Here is a 23,389-nt window from a genome sequence, read left to right as displayed (position 1 = left end):
CGCGAGAAATCAGTTCATGTTTCACAGAAAAACTTCTCTGTTTTCAAGGAAACATCTTTCATTTCCAGATAATGGCGTGGAAAGCTTTTCTGCTAAATGTTGTGGTTCGTATATTCTTAGAAACCAACCAGCTCAAATGACGGAGATCTTAATGGTTTTCATTTTCTCTATGTACTCTTGCAGGGGTTGAACCAGATGAGGAAAGTCGCTCAAGTGGGACTGGATGGTGTGCGGCGGACGGACTGGCACGACTACAAAGCAATGAGGAGAGATGCTGCTCGCTCAGGTAGGTCCTCACTCTGTGCTGATGCTGCTGTATTGTATGGGCATACTCATTTAGAACATCTGCTGTGGTTCATCATTGAGACCACACACACACTACACACACAGATTGCAGCACTCTATTTCGCCTCAGTGTTTTATTTTTCTTCTATTCAGCTCTTAATTCCTTCCAAGTGGATTTCTCTCTCTCAGAAGTAGCGTTAATCAATGCTGCGAGTACAGTTCTGAGTTCTTAATTAAACAAAGTTCATCTTCTACAATAAGCATCGATTCAGTCTAAGGCATTGAGTGGGAAGCATACCTTTGTCATTTTTTTACAAATGTAACAGATTTAATTGCCTTGTATATATTTAATTGCCTTGTATATATATATATTATTAGGAGGTACTTAAGAACAGTGGTGCAGAAAGGATTCTATTTCATCGTACGCACAAGAACTGCCCGCCAGCTTATAGGCTACCTTTGATGTCTAAGTTCCCACGCATGCACATATTCAGCATACTCAGCTAGCGTGTGAGCATGCAAGAGAGAGAGAGAGATTGATTCATTTTTGTTTGCACTAATTGTACCGATCCTACATCACTACCATTAAACTCCTGCTCTACAGGACTTTTTTGAATGTACAGAACGGCACAGGTTCAGGGATGACGCCAACCATGAGAACGACAACTATCTTGAGGAAAATACATAAATATTGACAACATATATCAGCAAATGTGTTGATGATGTGGTGATCATAAAGACAACTAAATAATTCCCCAACCAGAAAGCATGGATAAATGGAGAGGTGAGCACATGTGTCAGCTGTCTAGTCGGCCCCGCCTCCAGAGGACCGGCCACTGTCAGTATCCACAGTAGATGTGAGAAAAACCCTGATGAGAGTGAACACGAGTAAAGCTGCTGGGTGTGACAACATCCCTGGTTATGTACTAAGAACATGTGCAAATCTAACTGATGTCATCACTGGAATTTTTCAACATATGACTGTCGCAGGAAAGTGTTCAAAGTTCGAAATGGAAACCACACGTCCTCCTCTCTAGTGTTGAACTTTGGAGCTCCCCAGGGCTGTGTGCTCGGCCACCTCCTTTTCACACTGTACACCACTGACTGGTGGCCCCCACCTGAAGAGAACTGTTTTGTGTGTTTTCAAATTACAATACGGTCATCGGACGGATTACAAACAACGATGAGACTTCACCGGAAATCTATAATCTTGCAGAGTGGTGCTCAGAGAACAACCTGTTGTTAAACATCAGTAAGACCAAGGAGCTGACTTTAGATTTTCAGAAAAAAGGAAATGAAGACACCCACTCCTGTCTGCTTCAATGGAACTGAGATGGAGCAAGTGGACACTTTTACGTTTCTGGGAATCAGCATCACAAACAACTTGATATGGTCATCACACATCTCCATCGTGGTGAAAAAAGGTCTTCAGAAAACTTCAGGAAAAATGCCCAGGTTAGTTCTTGTTAAATTTAACAGAGGAGCAATAGAAGGCTGACTGGAAACATTATAAAGTGGCACGGGATTTTCAAGGGCCAGGACAGGAGGGCTCTACAGCGGGTGATTAAAACTGCACAGAACATCATTGGTACCCATATCCTAAGCATCAGTGGTATTGATGACAAGAGGTGCCTGCGAGGAGTTTAAAGGAGTTATTAAAAGACAATACCCATCCCAGCAACAACCTGTTCACCCTGCTGCTGACGGGCAAGCCTCACAGAAGTAACAGCTGCCGTACCAGCAGACTTAAGAGCAGCTTATTTGCTCAGGCTGTGAGACCCATAAAAAAAAACTCTCCTCCCTCCAAGATATGATAATGTTTTTTTTGTATTTTTCTATTTTATTGTATATAGCAGAATGGGACTACAAAATGCATTTTGTTGTGCAACCCTGTTGGACAACGACATTAAACGAACCGTGTGCCTTCTACCTTCAGACACAGAACCTGCAGAGAAATATGTAGAATGAATGTGGGACACAGCTTGTGTTTGAATATCTCAGCATGCAGTAATGGAGAAAGGCAAATTGAGAGACTGAGTTTGAATGGTATAACTGCCTGGAAAGAGATGGAAACACACATAAAGAGAGACAGTGTATGTGTCAATACCCAAACCTGTGTGGAGCACTTCACATGCCGCCAGCTAAGAGGGCAAGAGCGTAGGGTGCAAGTGAAAACACTTGTGGATTTGAGTTTGAAGAAAAGCACTGCAAGAATATGTAAATCAGTCATAAGGAATCTTATAGAATGTTTTAAAATACAGATTTGCCTGAGGCGGATCAGAAAACACAAAATAAGTTACATATGTGAGTTTATTATCCAAGGAAAATAACACTGTTAAGTAGAAGAGTTTATCTCTGAAATGAGCCATTAAAGTATGGAGTTATTTGTCACAGTTATTACCTTCTGGAATGTAGACAGATCATTTCTGCCTAATGAAACAAGGCAGCTCACTTTGATTTGATGCTCTCCTCTGACTATAGATCAGTCTCCATGCATGCGTCTTTGTGTGTTTGTGTGAAGTGCATTGATGAGTGGCTAATGAAACATGCAGCACAGTGTAAATTGATGCACTCCTGAAATGAGCTTGAATATTTATGTGTGGAGAAGGGTTGTTGGAGTGATTAGTTACATGCTTATGTGTACATGTCTTACATCTAAGCTGAATTATATACAGTGCCTGTATAGGTATATATTGATTGCCCCAGTCTTGACCTCTGAAACGATTGGTTGATTCATGAATTACAAAATGGAATGAATTTTATTGAAGTATTTTTTCCCCAGCCGGTTCCAGTGTCTTGAATCTGAATATTAGCAGATTTTCTTGCTCTTTTATGGTATTAAATTAAATATGTTTTGGACTGTTGGTCAGACAAAACAAGCCACTTTTGATTAGGAAATATTTTCTTTTTACTATTCCCTGACTATTTGTAAACCAGATGATTCATAGATTAATCAGGAAAATAACCAGCAGATTTATCAATCATGAAAAAAAATGTTAATTCCAGCCTCAAAATAACATTATCTGTGCTTGAATGCTTTGATGCCTTGGATACATTTTGTAAATGTTGCTAGTTTGTCCAGATTTCTATTTTGAAAGAAGGGACTTCCTGTTTATATAAAAGGACAAAACAATTAGAAAGTCCAGCTTGCTTAAATATCCTGTAAAAGGGAAATAGATATTAATGTTTAATATGAGTTATTAAATTGAGAATTGATGACGTCAAATTTGTATTCATACCTCTCAATACAACCTTTGTTGCATATTGTATTTGTCTGTCATCTTTCTATGTCACAGAGGAATGAAATAAAGGATAACAGAATATCCTTAAGTGACACTTACATTTCTGCACCAACATCATTTCTCCTTCAGCCAGAAACCTTTAACCAGTCTTATACATTTTTGGCCACTTGGGGGCCACAGTTGGTGAAGTAAACACACCCTTGACAATCAACCTATTTAAATATTGAGCAGACACAGAGATAAGCTTGCTTACGTAGTGTTAAAGTCCAAATGTATGAGATGCGTGCACAGTCTAGGAGTTACTGTAGAGTCACTGACCTTTACTGTATGTGTGTGTTTGATTCAGGTAACGGTGAACAGGGGAAACCGTTTCCTCTGGCAGATACTGACCGGGTCGACCTGGCCTACAGGGAGAATGGCTTCAACATTTACATCAGCAACCGGATCTCCCTCAATCGCTCCGTCCCTGATATTCGGCATGCAAAGTAAGTCCTGTATGTGTGTGTTGGTGTGTGTGTGTGTGTGTATTAGCGGGTTTTACCTGTCTTGTGGGGACCTACATATTTTTCCACAGTCACATTTTGGGGACTTGCCTTCCTTATGGGGACATTATGCACATCCACATGGGAGAAGACTTGGTTTAAGGTTAGTGTAAGGTTTTGTTTAGGTTAAAGTTAGGAAAGGGTTGGGATTAAACTAGTAGCGGTTATGGTTAGGGTTAGGGTATGTTTCCAGGAAATCAGTGTAAGTCAATGTAATGTCCCCAAAATTCATGAAAACATGACTTTGTTTTGTGTGTGTTTGTGTCTGCCTCCCGATTATTGTTAAACAATTTCAGACACTTGCTATGCACAGTCAACAATGCATGGAATTTGAATGGATTGGCTTGCTTGTGAAATGCCAAGATAAAGAACATTTTTAGGAGTAGCACCAATGGAATGACCATGTCTTGAATCGTTTTCATCGTATCGGTCGAGAAAAAATCGACCGAAAAAAATAGAATTCAGAGACCAGGGCCTATTCAAACTCCTGCGTGCTTCCATTCAATCCGAGAATTGCATTGTAGAAGGCTTTAAATCACAGTTTTTCTTATGCCTGCTTGACGGACTATCATCTGACTCTTGACCCTTCCCCTTCTTTCATGTAGAAAGCAGCTTTGAAAGCTTTATCGCTGCCAATTTTCCCAAAAGGACTGATTCATTTTATAAACTGTTGCTTATAAAAGCGGGCCTTCCTTGACCGTACACATCTCTTACCTTGACTTGTCTGTGCTAACAGGTACTCTGGGGTAAATGCAACACCTCAAACAACCACATACGTATTCTGTGTTTTTTTGCAGGGGCAGGCACATTTGTTCACAGTCAGCTGACTGGTGTAGATGCATGAGAAAATGTGAATCCTTGTTTTAGAATACTGTAGGCGGCTTAAATTCCTATTAAATCCACTAATGCTCATTTTGAACACTCGAACATACAGCAGACAGAGCTGTTTTAAGACATTTCAAGAAGAAGCAAGTGAAAGCCTAGTCTCAAGTGAAGTTCTTTTGGGTCCATGGCCAATCTTCATAAGCACATAGCAAGTCAAGATGCAAGTCTTGGTCTTTAAATGAGACCAAGTATATTTAATAAAAAGAGTAAATATCCAAAGTGTATTCTAATAAAAAGCCTGTTTGGAAATGAATCGTTATCATATGTCCAGATATTGTTAAAAACTATTTAGTTGTCTCAATTGATAATGAAAAGCACATATAACTTGAATTTCTCAGGAAATCTGATAATACTCAATTAAAGCAAACTATCTACTTGATTTGCTTATTTTGTTTTTATGTGCATATGTAAACATAGTGTATATCTGGAAAAAAAAACAACTCAATGATTTTTATTTAATTATGTATATTTTGCACTTAAGTTCTACATAAAATAATAAAATGAGAAAATACTTATTCCACGCAAGAATATACCAAAATAGGTTTCATGATGTTGTGATATATATCAATGTCGAGATATGAAATGACCTATTGGGATAGGAAATTCTGGCCATATCGCACAGCCCTTCAGTCCGGATAAATGTTCCTGGATTCCAGCAGTCCAAAACATAAGACTTGAATGTTTCTGCTGTTACGTCTCAAGTCAAATCAAGTCTCAACTACGTCAAGTCCTTCCCTCCATCCATTATCTACAAGTGTTTACGTGACAACAGCTATAATCAAAGTCCAAAGTCTTGCTTTGGTGTGGTTGTAATTGAATTATTAGCATGTAAATGGTGTTAAGGACTGATGTAGCCCCCGTGGCTACCCGACACTTGTCACCCTCCTGTCACCAATCATAGGGACCCACCTGCTCCCCCCACCGACCATCCGCCGCTCCCCCTGACTTCACTCACTTTGTCTCCCTTATAGGCAGCCTCTCCCTCCCTTTTGGTGATTGGCATGTTGTCCGTGCCTCAGAGGCAGTCAGTCCCAGACCTGCGACTGACACATTCGATTTCTGCACGCTGACAAGATTTAATTGAAGCGCACACACACATTTAAACACACACACACACACACCCCCTGGGGAATTTGACAGGGTTTGTTAAGAGTCACCAGCCGACTGCATGCCTATCACTCCGCCTGCCTGTCTCCCAGCGTTCATATTTGAATAAATAACACGCAGGCTGATGTTCAACACGGACATTGATCGACTGACACAGTTCGCTACACACTCTCTCTCTCTCTCTCTCCATCAGCGAGGGCCCACAACTCTCTTCCCGTGATTAGCTCCTATACAGGGGTCACGCTGCTTGCTGTGACTATCATGCACATTATGTCATTGGTGCACATGTTAACAGCTACTTCGACTGATAACAGCTCTATGTGCTGCAAATAATAAAATGAAAGCTGTTTCTGATGCAGGAGGAACATGTCACCGCAGAGGCTGCTGCACTGAGCTAGTGTGACATTGTTATGCTGTCTCAAAGTCCACAGGAAGGACGCAGTAATTATTTTAAACACACCATGATCCATAACCAAGTTTTTTTTTTTTATGTTTAACCTCACCAAATCCTATCCATAGCCATGTCAGTTCAGAAATTTCTCTTATAAAATATGTTTGAATGGGGATTTGTTATGGTTTTTAAAGACACATGCTAGGTTGTGTTGCCAAAAGGGCCTCAGATCAGAAAACAGTATATAATACAGTTGTCTTATGTGGTTGTATACATTGCTAAGCATTCTTTTTTTTGCCTCTTTCACAGCAGCTAACAGATAATTTTGCTTTGAGAGATTTCGTATTTGACAGATGATTTTACACCTTACCATTCACTGCTAGTGATGTTCATAGCTCTTCACTGAAAACAACCATTTTTCAAGATTATGATCATCTGTGTTTTTTTTACTTTCATTATTGGTATTTTTCTGTATTATGTTGTGCAACACACAGAGACAATTTTGAACAAAAAACTAAAATTGATCTGTATGTGTATATGAAATGCAATGAACTCTTTAGAACCGATTTTTTTTTTCCCTTTCCTCTCTCTTCGAAGTGAGCAAATGCAATTTTCACTGTAATATCATGATAGAAAATGGTTTGAATAGTGGTTTCACAGAAGATTCCATTTTGACCTGCTGACTTCCTGACTGCTTAATCACATCGATTTGAGCGCTGAATCCATATGTCATCTCAATGACCTGCTGAGGAGGCGAGTGTGTAACCAGGAGAAAGATGGATGAGGGATGTGAATGAGATGCTTTCTTCCTTCCTTCAATAAGGTGTATGGGCAAAAAAAAAGGACAGAGAGATGTAAAATGGCGACCCTGTTGGTATTAAATGTTATATTCCTGTATTTATTTTTGCAGCTGTAAAGAGAAGCTGTATGGAGAGAAGCTGCCCAACACCAGCGTCATCATCCCGTTCCATAACGAGGGCTGGTCGTCGCTGCTGAGGACTGTTCACAGCGTGCTCAACCGCTCTCCTCCACAGCTCATCGCCGAGATCATCCTGGTCGACGACTTCAGCGACAAAGGTAGAGAGAAAACACACTTAGCAGAACACACATCTGCTCAGATAACACATCTAATTATGTGCAAGAAAAACTGTTTTTGATGAGTGTGTCACTCAAATTTTAATTACTGGTATGGCATGTTGAAAAGTTATGGCATAGTTTGTTCGATGCCATGCTTTTGGTCAAATTTATTCATATGACATAGGTTTTCTAAGGTTCTCTCTTCATTTCCAATGGAATGACTGTGATATGTTTTATGAAATTGCCTTAATGATAAAAACTGGAAAGGCAGAATGAGTATGATTTTCCTCAAAAAACAATATTTTGACTCATACAAGTATAATCCCTCTCAATCTTCACCTATGATCCACTAGTTTGTCTGAAAAGGTAGAAACTCATTTGTATTCCTGACACTGCTGATCGGTTAGCATGTTTTCCATTGCAAGGAAGAATTTCCCAGCCAAATTTCAGAAAAGTAAAGTTATTGATCAGCACAAAAGACACAATAACTACTTGGCCTGGGTCTGAGAATTATGGCTTCCAAACCCTCCTTTGAGGGCTCATGGCCTCTTAAAATCCCCAAGAGGGTTTTGAGTTATCAGTCTGTCTTGGACCTCATCACACTGCAACCTGGGAAACATCCACAAAGAACAGACTAAACCTGGCAGCTGGAAACCAGACTAATCTGTGGACTATTGGGAATTTCCTACATGATAGCTTGACACTCCGAATCCCTCTTTCTGCAACCCAGAGCATGTGAAAAACTAGTTTAAACTTCATATTATGAAGATTAGATATACAATCAACCCTCTCTCTGCAAACTCTGTGTATTTTGTTCCTCATTTATTCAAATACGTGCTTTGCTCAATCAGAAAAAACAAACAAGTATCCAGTATTTTGCCTGATGATATCTAATCTATCAACCTAAAGCAACACCTTTATCAATATTCACATCTGTTAATATAATGAGGGAAATTTGCCAAAAGTTGGATAAAGAACAGTTCTCTAGCTCTGACCTCTAGTTACTTTAAGCTGCCTTTAAATCCTTCTCTCACCAAAGCAAAGACAAGACACTGTTGTATCGGCTAAACTACATTGGATGGCAACACTTGCTTGATAGTCCCAGTAGTCAAAACATAGTCTCTTTCATGAATCATGCCTTGACCTATGGTCTTAAGAAGAAAAGAACATGGTCTCATTATTCTTGTATCAACTATCATATATCAAGTACACCGACCTCATAACCTTTAGTGCAATCTGTATTCATTGCGCTAAGAAGGTATATTTATATGATAGGATACAGTAAATAGTATATGTAGGTAATAATCAGTATGTGTAGGCACACAAAGTAATAAAGAAATATGTAAGAATGTAACTATTGAAGCACTTGTGTGTTTGTTGCTGCATAGTGAGAAGACATTTCAGAACTTAGAACACAAACCATGCTGTGCAGATATTTTCTAATAAATGAACGTTAAGGGAAAATAAAATTGGTCATTTGGCTGCCCAATTTTCGCAGGAATGATGAAGGTATAATCGTATCTTACTAAACAAAAGACTTCTCTACTGCACTATGTTCAGCACTCGCGGCCCTGCTTTTGTTTGTGAATCTCTGGCTGTTCAACAGCTCTTTTCACTAAACATCTCCTTTCCATTGTTACATAGCATTGTGTGTTTGTGTTTGTGTTTGTGTTTGTGTTTGTGTGTGCACCTGTCTGTGTGTTATTTTGTCTCTCACTCTCCATTCACCAGCCCTCTTAAGAAAGTGTTTAATTCCTAGTTAATTAGTGCTCTCTGTCACGGTCCCTCGTTGAAGGATGTGTTTACCTCCCGTCTCCATGGTAATGAGATGTTCCCGCTGCCTCAGACTCATTTAGAGGTTAACACCCATCAGAGCTCGGAGACCAAACCCTCCCACCACTGCTGCAGAGCGGAGAGGAAACAAAAAGTCCATCAGTATAGCTACAATAGCATTGGATTTTTTGAAGAAATTGCTTGAGGCAGAGTAATATAGAAAATAAAAAAAATCTGACAATTTTATAAAGCAAGTAATCAGTTTAATGTCCCACTCCATCCTATAAATAAGCAATTTATCCATGTGATTTCATAACCTAGAATAAAACAGAGTAGCCTTGTGACCATTTAAAAAATCTCATTGTTACTGGATACAAAAAAATCAATAAGACTCCTGCACACTGGAATTACAGCTCCCTTTAATTGTGTTGTGCCCAAGTACATGTCTACCAAGGTAACCGAAATGATCTATATATATATATATATATATATATATATATAAATATATGACATCATATCATTTATTTGCATTGACATCATATCATTTATTTGCATTCACATATATATGTCAAGAAGCTATTGTCACAAGGAATTGAAAAAAATATATATAGACAAATGAGGACAAAAGAATCTTGTGCAAGTGTCCAATCAATAGGTCTCAAAATATGTACCATAAGCTATTCTTTTGTACCTTTACTCAAAAAGGAAACCTTCTTTTTCTACATCATTCCTTCCCCTCTACCGTCACACGTCCCCGTGGGTGGGAGGTAAAGAACAAGTCACTTGTGTGAAAATAGCCTGAAACCTGCGATGGGTCTGGACCTTCTGTCGTCAGGATGGATGGGAGAACATTTCAAAGCTGCAGGGAAGGGATTTAACCTCTGCAGGCTGTCTGCTCTAACACTCCCTCTCTGCCGCTGCCCTTTGATAAGAAATGAGTCAGGCTGTAATTAAGGCTTTAGAGACACAAGGACAAAGCAAACTTCAATCGGTTCTGGTCTCTGGTTGAGTGGCTTGTGTTACAATGTCAGAGAGAATAGTCCCCGGCAGCTTCTGTGTGGAATACAACAAATCAATGCCCAGCATTGAACCCTTGCATAGTAAATTAGGGAGCAAGTGCATTATAGAGGAGAGAAAAAGTCATTTATTATTCAGTGTGGTTCAGAACTCCAGCATGGTGCTTAATTTCTGGTTCACACATTAATTTACCTAACTGATAAATCATTTTCTGTAAGAATGTGGAAAAAGCATGACAAAGAGTGTGCATGTGTATCTGCATGCATGTGTCTAGCTGCAGCTTACTTCATTCACCCCTCATGGATTCCTTAGGATTGGCTTCAAGCTTAAAATATCCAATACAAACTAAGTAAATCACCATAACACGAATCCCTTAAACATGAGAAAAACAATGTCAACAACATGCTTCTCAAACTAGATCTACTGGTGCAGCAATGTGTTTGTGAAGCACAACTATGATTCACCCACACAGGTGATTTGTCTGATTAGGCCTCATCTCAGGTCTGTTTGGATGTGTGTTTAATCAACATCTTCCTGACTCTTTTGCCGGAGTTGTGATTTCTGTTACTTTATCATTCAAAATTATTTCAAGGAATCCGGAGACCCCACGTGTAACCCAGCATAGTTTTTCCACTGTCAACCTGAGCAGAATTATAATCAGCCAAAATAACTGAAATCCCCTGTTGAGTGTGCAGTGCATTTATTGCAGCACACCAGGAATTAATCAATTCAATAATTCATTTATTTGATGGACAGTTTTAATTTGAGTTCGGTCTAGATATTTGGTGATCTTTTTTTGTTATAGCAATGTTTGTGAAAATCACAAACTTGTATTTCTTTTATTGTGTCTTGCTTTTTTTCTAGGCTCATGGGCCTTTCTTACCTATTCTTGCTAGCTGATTAATGATTTAAATCATACACTGACCGCAGTGGAGCGTCATAGTTTGACGTGTAGGGCTACCCAGTGAGTTAGAAACTGGCACCAAGGGTTCCTGACCAGTCGTCCATAACAATGGACTGGGAAGTCCAGATGGCTTGTTTAAAAGGCACAGTTCCTGAATATGGAGAATGTGTTTATCCTTGGATGTTTTTGATCAACAAAAGGTAATGGAAATGGAAAATTCACTTTTTACAATACCTACAATTTTTATTAGAAATTTTGCATTTATGATTTGGCAATTCATAGAGTCAGGGCGAAAAGTATTGATCCCACATGGTCGAACATCTGACACACCAGGGTTGGAAAGTGGAGCAATAGAAACATTTCAACTATGTCCAGCTGATTTTTTGGCGAACTAGATCCAGATCTAGGTTATAAGCTATCTATTAAACGGCCCTTTTCATTTGTTTTTTGCTGTCTTAATTCAGTGTTTTTGGTCCAGCTGTACGGTATTTTACAGTTGAAATTCAGGCCTATTATTCTCAAGCAGTGTGTGATCTTATTCTCATTCACGAAACAGAATCAATCTGTGTGAGTCATTAACGGCCCGCCCACCCTGACAAAGGTACTTCTCCTTTCATTACACACACACACAGACGTGAAGAAAACCTTCCCAATCAGTTCTGCTGACACTGAGTTACCTCGCTCTGCTTAACAGCATACAGAGCCTGCAGTCATACTAATGCCCTGTTATATTTATAACTTCATTATGAGCCAGATCTGCTTGTAACAGTTATCCTGAGGCACATTTACTCATGCTAAGGCAGGTTTTTTTTTTTAACATTGTGAAGTTTGCCTGTAAGGTGAGTTACATTACACATGTTGTAATTATAAAAATGACCTCCAGTTTTATTAATGTGGTCGTTAAAGGATCCCTCCAGTGTTGCTGAAAGTTAGCATCGTTTTCCATATCAGCCTCTCTCTCTCTCTCGTTTATCAAACCTGCTGTGGATGTTTGCTAAAATGAAACATTTATTTCACTATATCCATTTAATCACATATCTTAGGTTTTAAATCTAAACTTCAGAGATGTCTAGTAATGGCACTCAATTAATCAACAACATTGTCACTTCCCCACTTCTTTTCTCTCATTTGCAGTGATTCTACGGTTGGTTGAGGTGGTTTTTGCATTTTTCGAAAAAGAGTTGATGCCATTAATGGGTTTTAGAAAACACTTTGCTGAATGAAGTCTGATCTAGCAAACGTCCAACTCACTAGACTGATCAGCATTTTCAGTTCAGTGTTCAGTGTTCTGTCAGGGTCTTCTCGAGTATTCCCATGACTCGTGGATTCTTCAAGCTGATGTGAAAGAACAAATGAACAAATTGCCTAAGACCCCTTTCCATTTTTCTCTCGTAGCCAAACCAACTTGTTTTGTTTCCGGTTCATATCCTCTACGTCTACACTGTTTACTTGTGGATAACAGCCATGTTAAGTCTATAGCATCAACTTCTGACCGAACTACATTGAATCCAAGTTTTTTCACTCCAAACCAGTTGATAGAAAAGCACCGTATTTACATCCCTTTTTCCCCGTCCTGCTTCGATCTGGCTAATGGCAACCACATTTTTCAGGAAAATTCACCATCATTAAGCAAATCCTTTACTGCATATATTTTATAGTGACAATATTAAAGGTGACCTTAAAATGCAGAAGAGAATGATGTAATAAAAAAGTGTTTGGTGTAGCCACTCAGCAGTTTGCCAAAGTTTTCTATTCAACAGATTTTTTAAAGAATAACCAAACGTCCAAGCGTCTCTCAGTAGATATGTACTAACTCCATGTTTAGCTGCCATCTGTTTCACATGAGCCACAGAAGATTAATTATGTTTGTCAAGTGGCAGTGATTTGTGATTTGTATCATAGCAACAAGAGCCCCGGAGGTATGCTGGGATAAATTGATGAGGGAGAAACCTCTTGTCCACTGAGGACACTGCTAAGATTCACAGTTGACTCTGGGCAATTGTTAAGTGGAGGGTGATGGGCGATGGTCTCGCTAACGTATGATTTGATCAATCAATCATCTACTGGACTGAATCAGACCCATCCTTAAGTATCTCATCTCCTCAATCAGTTGATTATCAATTGAATTACTAGATAAGGGTTTAAATGTCCGCCTCACTTAATAGAAAAGCATCCTGTGCTCAAAGCTTAACGTTGGGTCAAGTTACGTTTCAAGTGCATTCATTTGTTTTGATGTTTAATTTATTAATTATATTTATTCATAAGGACAACGCACACAATTTACATTTATGTCTTAGCCCGGTTGCTAATTTTCAACCGCAGTACTTCGGCGAGATGTTTTTTTTAAACAAATGAGGTGATGTTAGCAGCAGCGATTGTTGATTGTATACAATTTTTGTTACGGACATCATAACTAGATTCTTCTTTTTATTTACTGTTTTAAATTAAGAAACCGTCTTGCAAATGTGTGAGAGAGGCCCAGTTTTAAAACAGTTTGGCAACAAAACTCCTCTGTTCTGCTTAAGATCTTCCATAAACATTTTTCACGCCCACAAGAGATTCGTCCTGCAGGAAGACCTTCAACAAATCTGATTTTAGCAGACTTTAGTTAACCATTGTGGAGCTTTACAAGGTCCTTGCCTTTCTCTCATGCACCAGTTCCATTAAGGATAGAGCATGCAAAGAAATACATTTAAATCACTCTCTTTGAAGACTTTGGTTGTGTCATGCTTCATTAGTTATTAATCAACTAATCAAGCAGAAAGAACGGGAAATCAAGTTCCATGTTTAGCTCTTTATTCTCCTTCATCTTGCATCAACACCATTTCCTGTCCTTGATTGTGATTAGATTCCCAAAAGATAAGGACTGGAGATTGTATCATTATGCTATTGGAGTTGGAATGGTGGAATGGCTTTTATTTTGAATTTTTAAATTACCAGAACATTACTGCTTTCCACTAAAAAGAAGATTTCCATGAAATTACCCCCTGCTGTCAAATAGCAGCATCTTCATTTTCTTTTTATTCTCTTAATTTGCACACACTGCGGCAGATTTCACATTTTGCACTAGTGTGCCTGCCCTCTCCCTCCCACATGCCATGGCCCTTCAGTCTTGGTATAAAGTAAATAATAAAACCCACTCAGTCCTTTCGCTACACTGTCTCCATTTCTCCAGATTTTTACACTTTCTTCATATTTCTTTTAATTACAAGTTTCAGTTGAAGACTGGATATCATCCTTACTTGTCCTATTTTGCCACTTGGGTAGAAGCCATGGACAGCCTTTTGCATCGTATCTGAATGCAGTAGTTTTGCTATTGGTTGAGTGGTTGTAACTAGAGATTCAACAATACTAATATCGATCTCTCAAATTGGCGGATCTGGTATCAGATACCATTATTTTATAAATGACGATTCAAGACATTTATGTCAAGGTATTTATTGGTTATATATATATATTTTTTTTTCAAGCATACCCCCATACAGTTTTTCAAATATTTTCCTGTCTGCTGTTACGTTGGATCTGTCCATCTGTCCCAAAGTAATTCCCTCGATGGCTAGAATGGCATTGCATTTGCCAATATTTTACTTAAATCTCTGCACACATCTCATTGAAATTTTCTTTATAGTACTTTTTAAACTTAACACACTGCTAATTTAACAAAGAACAATCTGAGAAAGCGTCATTGGAACCAGCATCTACGCTAACTTTTTCAGAAGCTGCCATTGTTGTTTATAACGAAGAAATGCCCTTTGTGATGTCTCGCACACACCTATTTTTTTCTTGGTGACCATCAGCAAATCCTTCTTTGTATTAAATAACCTATGAAATGGTTGCCTTTTAAACCTAACCTTAACCCTAATATCATCACATTATCACCTAAGGTATTGGGTCAAAACTATTGTCATATATGATTATGCCAATGTCACCTAACTCTTTTTATAAAGTGATTATAATAGTCGAGTTATACCCATAGCTTCCCTGCTGTTTTGGTAAGACGGTCACTCGGGTAAAGAGTGGTGCGTGTGTGTCTAGCAGCTTAGCATTGGTGGATGAGCAAGAGCAATACATTCTGCTGATGGAGCCCAAGTCATTTCACAGATTTTTGGACAGACATGGCAGGAAAAGTAGCTTTTACTTGTCACAGTAAGAATTGAAAGCTGTCTATAAAAAATAACCTAATAATAATAATAATAATAATTTAAAATGCACCATAAGAAATTGATTATTATTTGGTTTAAAGTCAGCAGAAAATAGGAAAGTTTTCAGCCTTTATCCGAAACCACTATGATCTAGTATTAGGGCCATTGTGGGTTAACAAAAATAATTATGGGCGTAATATTAAAGTGGTAAATTCATGAGAAAAAAACACTCAACAATACAACCACAGAAAATAGTGGAGTTTAAAACTGTGCTTAATGAAAAACAGTGGGGGATTTTGTTAAGAAACCACATCGCTTCACAACTTCATCACACCACAGACATGACCATTAAACACTGCATTAACGTGAGCCTCCGAGTTCAAAATACATTATAATAGTGGCGTCTCCATTCATCCAACCATTTTGATCCACATATCCGGGGCCGAGTTGCAGCAGGCTAATCGGGGGTACTCCAGACGTCTCTCTCTCCCAAACTAACTCTAAGGACATAATTCACCATCATCTGTGACAGTTGAGCTTTAGCTTTTTGTATTATCTGATCTGAAATAAAGGACACATACTTTGAAATTCTTTGTCACATAATACCTGTATCTTCCTTATAAAAGAACACTGAAAGAACATGAAAGAAAACATGTATGATTATTTCTAGAAGTTCCGACTTACAGCGCTGTTATACTGCCACATTGCCACATCCAGGGATTGTAAACTGCTTAAACACTCAGTTTGTATATTTAAAAGTGTAATGAAATGCTCTTTTAATAAACCGAGTTGAAAAAAACATTATTTGCTGCCCAGCTGTGAGGGAGTGATGTACATATTCAAACCTGGACACCTAGGAGCCGACCAGTACCACCACAGCCTGTTGCCACTAGCACATAAACAGCACCAGTAGAGCAGTTTTGGGGCTGAGAGCTTTGGTCACCAGTCTGAATGGAGATAATGATGCAGGGAAAAGTGTTATTCATTTATTTCCCTTGGCCATGTCACAGTGGAGTTGCAAAGGGGTGAAGTGAGTAGTTGGTTTGTTTTTGCATTGAAACAACTATTCTCTGAAAACTATGGAGCAATTAAACATTAATTCACTGTTTTGTTTTCTTCATTCTTTACTAAGCGATCCCACTGATGTCTTTTGCAATCTTCATTTCATTTACCCCTGCAATTGCTTTAAATTGCCGGCTGCAGGCTAAATGATTAGCTGATAGGTGGTATTGGTCTGTGGTGCTTTTACATGCTATTAGAAAGTCTTTGCACAATTCTGGTCACTGATATGTTTCTTTTTGTCCTATTAGTTACAATTTTCTAAGCAAATTGATGTCTTCACATGACTCATACGATAGGAATTGACTGTTTTAAGAATTTTACTGGAATTTAAGATACAGATTGAAATATGAGAAAATTGGTGAATGAAAACATCTCCTTAAATCAGATGTAAGTGCAAGTTAAGAATGAGTGCTTTCCAAAAAGTGGTTCCTAAATGAGTGCCAATTTTAACCTTGGAAGACAGTATAATGAAACGAATGAAAACGAATGATTTGTAATTTACAAGCCCTTCCCCTATAAAACTACCGAGTGAAAACAATTGTCCTCTCCAACGGCCACGTTGATATAAAATTGGCAACCATTTTTGGCGAACTTTATTACTGCAACGGTAATGTGTGCTGATCAAACAGTTGCTTCTGAAGAACGGAAAGAACGGCAGTAAAACTGTGCCAAATGTTCAGTCCAGGTTCTTCTTTAACCACAGTGTTTGGGTGTGGATAGTTTGGATGAAAACTCTCCTTTATGATTGCCGTGTGTGTAAGCAAGGCACTTCGCATTATTTTGTTGCATTTGTCAATACCATCGGTTTTTTTTTCCAAATGAAAGAGACTCATGTGTCATGTTATCACAGGGTCTGTATTTACTCAGTGTTACTGCATAGGCACACTTCACCAACTGCTACTGTGATGTAAACTTGCCATTGGCAGCTTGATTTATTACTATCCTATTTTCTGCTCCCCATCGGGATCAGTTGAGCAAATGGCTGCCATACCTCATTTCAAATCAGGATGGGTCTGCATGCTGCTCTTATGCACAGTGCCTTTTGATGTTTTTCCAGTCAGATGTAGAGGCTGTTTGGCCGTCGGACAGCACGGCTCCCAGCAGGTCATCACAGACTCCGACCTGATGCAACCACAGGCTCTGCTGCTAATTGTGCAGAAAGATGTCTCACATTTTGGGGGCAAAAAGATTTCCATTGAAATTTCTATTCTCTAATGAAAGAGAATGATTGTAACCTCTGCCAGTGTTGGTGCACAGTGCTGCCAACCAAAGCTACTTGTGGATTCAATCCAGAGACATGTTTGTACCTGCTCGTATTTGCTCTGATGGAGAGGATAAAGTAGTGAAAAAATAGGAGCCATTTCCGTAATTAAATATAGAGACTGAAAAGTCAATTAAACAATGCTAATGTCAGAATGGCCATGAAATCAAGATGACAGTAACTGTATTATCACAATTTCAGGAGGGTAATTCTAAGTGAATATAATTGCAATTTGACATATTTGAGAGATGTGCGATATAAGGTAAGGGGATCAAGACAGGGGATAACCATTGAATTTGGAAAATTGGTGTGTACAATTTGGAAATGTTGTCCCTAGAGGAAAGGTAATAGAAGTACAAAAACCATTAGGGTGCATCCTCTGGAGATCAAGTATGTCCAAGGCGATATCCTCTCAAGGAAAATATTTTTTTGATCAGGACAGATGCCGATCAGACTTCTGTGGTGTTAAATGAAATGTCAGGAGTCACCTCATAAGGAGTCATCCTCTGGGGTTCAATATTGACAGCAAATGTCAAAGCAATCCGTCCAGTAGTTGTCCAGATAGCGAATCTTGCTCTGGAGCAAACTGTTTGAGATTGATGGACGACCTGACTGACAGATCTATTGACCAAGTGACATCATGATCCTTTGACAATGCCCATTAGCAGAAAAAAAACTGAGGCATCTTCTAGGGGCTTGTGTTGAAAAAAACGTAACACCGTTTCTAATTGGTACTTAATGGAAAGATTTAATTTGAAGAAAGGTTTAATAATGATTGAGTGGCTCTGGCTGGCTGAAATAAGCTGCTGTCAGCAATGAAGAGGTACTTTGAAAAGTGTTATCAACACCAGCAGCCTAACCATCTGCATGATGGATAGGTTTAGGGAGGATGCTGCTTTTTATGAGGAGATGAGAGACAATTTATGGAACTGAATACGATGGAAGCGAGTATGAAGCACTGGAGAGGAAGCTATGCAGAAAGAAACTGAACAAAGTTCAGCATGTTTATTCATTAATGCCAGTGTGTATGTGTATGTGCGTGTGTGTGTGTGTTTGTGTGTGTGTTTGTGTGTGTGACTGAGGGTGTAGGGAGATAATGAGATAATGGTGCTCAGTGAAGTGTGACGGGGAGACGAGGGAGAGAGTGATATGAAGAGGGAGGTTGAGAGGGAGACGGACGACAGAGGACAAAAGCAGCTAATTAAGTGTTGCCATTTAGAGATGTTGAGCCATCAGTGGGAGCTGATCGATTCAAACTCGTTCAGAGGAAGAGAGCACCAGATGAGTCACGTTTACCGCGTGAGGACAAGGTAAACCGTTGTCTGCTGTAGCTTTGGTGATGCATATACTGGCCTCTGCTTTAAGCTTTCAACTAGAAAATCATCGTCATTTAACAGGTGCTGAGGAAATGCACTTGTCTCTGATTAAGACTCCGGTATGTTATTCGTTACAAGGATGTTACATATTTTTTTATTTGTGAACACTAATTTGCTGGGGGTTACTACACCCCCATGTGGTGCCCAAAGGCTCTTTGCCGATGCCCAAAAAACATCCCCAACAGAGCAAAGTAAGGAAAGAGAAAATACAGCTAGAGGGCACGGCCTCTGTGGATACAGATAATGAGCAAAGATTCAGAGGGATTCTTTTTGTCTTTTTTGAGAGGAAGTTGCTGGGCAGACAACTCAGCACTCAGCCTCTAAAATTAAAAAAAGTTATTAAAACTATAGCCAAAACACAATAACTGATCAGATTCACCCATAGTGATACTAAAGTCATAGAAAGCTGGTTTCATTAGTACGTTAGGGTCAGATAAAAAAAATCAACAAAATCACTCATTTTGCAGGTTCAACCCCTCACTCTGACAGTATGAGTAGTACAGTAAGTGAACTTTAAAAACTATTTCCTTCCTCTACAATTTATTATTCACTGTTTTTGTTCTTTGTTCATTCTTTGCTCATGCATATTTATTTGATGAGCAGTTTTAGAAAGAGCTTATAATTAGAAAACCAGCTAACATTAGGGATTTAATCATCCCTACTGGTCTGAACTCTAGAGTATGATCTACGCTCAAATTTAGCAAAGCTCGATAGATACTCACGGGTAGCATCCCTGGGTTTTTAGTTGTGAGACACTTTCCAGGTGGCACAACTGGTGCACACATTATAAGAGCTCAGTGGAAACCTATTTAAGGAGGAGAACACAATCTGCCTCAACAGGCCATCACGGCCTGCAGCTTAACAGAGCTTAAAGCCTGCAGGACACACTACAGCTGTAGACAGTCTGATGTAGAATATGTGGGGTTGCGGCTGCAGGAGTCCTTTCAAACAGAGTTGGAACCTCCCAAACTAAACCAGCTGGAGAAATCTCTCACTTATAAAGGATGGTTTTCTTTTTCTATTTTCCCTACCAACTGCTTAGTTTATTTTGCTTTTCTTTTTTTCCGCTCCACTAGTCTCACCTATACAATATCATCCATATTGAAAGCATTTTAATTTTTCTAAGACAACCTTCAATTCCTTTGACACACAGTTTTTATTTCAATCTGATGAACCACAAAACACGATCTAAGAAATGTCTTCATGTCTCATTGAACACCGTCATAATGTCGCAGGTTTGTGGCCTTGAAAGTGTTTCCTGTCTCCTCTTTGTTTATTTGATGGTTTACCCTTTTATTTTATTTTCAACATAAGCAGCTTTTATGTGAGGTACCAGATATGAAAGTCTATGCATTTCTGGAGGTTAATGTCAAAAGGGTGTCAGTTTTGTTTGCCTCAGGGTTTGCAGATGATGTGATTGTCTTCATCAACATGTAACCTCCAGCACACACTGGGTTGTTCTGCAGGCAGGGGTGTTTGAATATGTCAGGTTCTTGATTATGCCGTAGGGTACGGACTGATCAATGGACTACTGGTTACTGGGCTGTCGTGGTGAAGGAATGAACAAAATAACAACTGAGATTTATATGCAAGAATGCTAAAGGTCATCATTATTGGTTTTTCAGGAACCTTACTAACCCTCCCAGTGTTTCCTGTCGCTCCCAATTCAGCAAACACTGACCTACAACATGCTCAGTCACTCCCCTGGAAACCCTTTTTTTAACAAAGAAAAAATGCAAGCTGCCGCAGGAATCGACAGAGTGTGATGGAGTTCACAAGGGCATCGGAATATTTTGCTGAGGAGATGAACAGCTTCAGTCCTTGGTTGTGTGCCAGAGCATCATGGGATTAATCCACCACCCTGGAAACAAAACCCAGTGGATCCAACATGGCACACTGAGCTCTAACACACATGCATTTGGGTGGATGTGTTTTTTTGTGTGTGGGCAATAGTGTGTGTTTTAATATCATGCAGAAAGCCTATCTTTAATCCCAAACAGCTCATATTAGTTTTAACCTTTGTTAAAATAATAGCATTTCATACATCGGCCCATTTAAAGGATTATTTGAAATATATAATATACATCACAGTTCAAAAATGTGAGCTTTTTTTACACCAGTGTTTGCAGAAACATTACAATATTACGGCATGGAAATTCATTTTTTTTTTTGACAGAGACTAAACATTATATAAATCAGACAACAAAGGTAATTTGTTACATTTAAAATATTTTTTCCCCCAAAAGACAAATAAACAAATTATTAAAACTGCCATAGGAGAATAATGTTGGTACCATTTTTTCCCCCGGATACCCCTTAATTTTGAATTTGTTTCCCATTCCAGAAAATAATAAGCAACCTTAGATCGTTATTTAACCACAATGGCACTTGAATTGGGCTTTAAATATTCTGGGTAGCTGTTTTTCTTTGGCCCCTCTACTCCTTGGTTGGATTGAAGAAGTTTCAGATGAAATGTGCTAACCATAGACTAACCTTCCATCTCTATTGTGTCATTTGAATGGGAGCTTTGCTAAAGCAACACACCTGTTAATATTCCTTCTTGTTATAGGGATGAATGTTCACTCGACACTGAAACAGGAACCTGTTCATATTTAATTCTGCACATAAGTTGTGGTTTAGCTTCCAGTTTCTTTTACCAATGAATGGTGTTTTCTACTATACCTATTCAGCTGTTGCTTAGAGCGATCTTAGTGTATTTATACCTTTTCAAATTTCAGTGTGGTTGAGCCATTGTACAGCCTTTTGCTCTACATGTACACATCCAAATAACCCCTAATTGTAAGTGAGTTCAGTAAGTTCTACATCTTAAAAGCATGAAAGACAACAAAGACTATTCTTCTCAGCCTACTGATTGTTGAGAATCAAGGTTTTGTGCTGGCAATTTTAAACTTTTGAACGACTGACTAGGAAACTCTTGGAGATTCTCGAGACTCGAAAATCTAGTATTTGGATTTTTTTTGTAATTGCTTTTTGCAAAAGAGTAGCTATTTTGTTGCAATGCCTTTATACGAGGACATTAACATTGAATAATGAGTTTTAAAATTGCATTTTATTTTTGCAACTGGAACACATGATAGTGTTTCCTGGACAAATGGAGGCTGTATTGGAAACAAATAAAGTAATATAAGCTCACTGGCTGATATATTACAAGTTGACACAAGAATAACATGCATATTGCTGTTAAGGTGGTTGTAGGGTTGTGAAAGACTTTGCTGACTACTCCTTTAAACACCCCTGTCAGCTGGTGTGGTTTCAGTTCAAGGGTCTTGCATAAGCTAAAATAACATTTTACCAATGACATTTTTAATTAACACAGACACTTTGACAAGAGCCTGAGGCAAACTCCCTTGCCTTTCATCCGCTAACCGCTAACACAGGTTTGAGTATGGCCCCATGTGAGCAGATGAACGAAGGCTGGGGCGGCTAACGCACCGTCCACAGGAGGAAATAAGTGAGCGACATACTGCAGGGAGCTAGAAAGACAGAAAGGGATGGGGATGGATGGGATACTGGGAGTTCAGGTGTGGTTTGAGTAAATGGTTTGAATTTATTATCACCAACCCGGTGTGTGATCAGCGATTCATCCCTCTGATCCACGCTGGGAAATGACCCGGACATCCACGGCGCCTCAACCCTTCAATCTCCTCAGCTTCACATTCTAATAAAGACTAATGTGTTTGCCGACATCAGCTCGCTCTCATTAGCGTGATTAATTGCCTCCTTGCTTTTGGTAAACATTGTGAGCAGTATTCCAATTTATTCAGCGAAAATTAACCAATCATAATTAAATGCTCTGATCTTTCTCCCTCACCTCTCCCCATGCAAGGTCTCTTCACACAAGGGGTGAATGCACGTTGATTAAGTTTGCCTCGCTTCCTGTCATTAGCAGGATGATGTAAGCGTCACTTTGTGTAGGGTGAGCTTTTATAAAGAGCCGGAGTCTGGCTCGTAATGGTCAGTTTTTAATGGGTTGATTTATTGCAGGAGTCCATGGGAGGACAGTTCGCCTTTTCCACGCAGTTTGCCGCCGACCTTTTTCGGTGCCCTCCCGCCCTTGTTGCAATGTCACTCTTTACAGTGTGTAGGTCAGCTGCTGTGCAACACAATAAACACAGCAACGGAAAATAAAGATGGCTGACCTTCATTATTTTCAGTGTGAATTTGTGAGGATGGGACAGACCGCACATAAATCTGACAATTGGCAATGGAGGGATTAAATTTTCCGATTCGTTTTTGATGGGGTTGACATAGAGAAAGAGATGGAAAACAGCATCATAAACCCTCAGCTTGAAGGTCGAGGTTGG

The 23,389-nt window shown here is 39.1% G+C and overlaps 1 protein-coding gene across 1 annotated transcript in view; it reads left to right on the top strand.

Moving 5' to 3' along the window:
- Positions 1–23,389, top strand: part of LOC129113709 (polypeptide N-acetylgalactosaminyltransferase 10-like) — a 59,771-nt gene that overhangs the window by 14,992 nt on the left and 21,390 nt on the right. The window contains exons 2-4 of the mRNA XM_054626153.1: positions 184–286; positions 3,874–4,012; positions 7,363–7,529. Of these exons, the coding sequence (XP_054482128.1) occupies positions 184–286; positions 3,874–4,012; positions 7,363–7,529 (409 nt within the window). The remainder of the gene's footprint in view (positions 1–183; positions 287–3,873; positions 4,013–7,362; positions 7,530–23,389) is intronic.

Source organism: Anoplopoma fimbria, chromosome 24, assembly GCF_027596085.1.
Source record: "Anoplopoma fimbria isolate UVic2021 breed Golden Eagle Sablefish chromosome 24, Afim_UVic_2022, whole genome shotgun sequence".
Lineage (NCBI taxonomy): Eukaryota > Metazoa > Chordata > Actinopteri > Perciformes > Anoplopomatidae > Anoplopoma > Anoplopoma fimbria.
The sequence above is the reverse complement of the archived record's forward strand: the minus strand, read 5'-3'. Positions and strand labels throughout refer to the sequence as shown.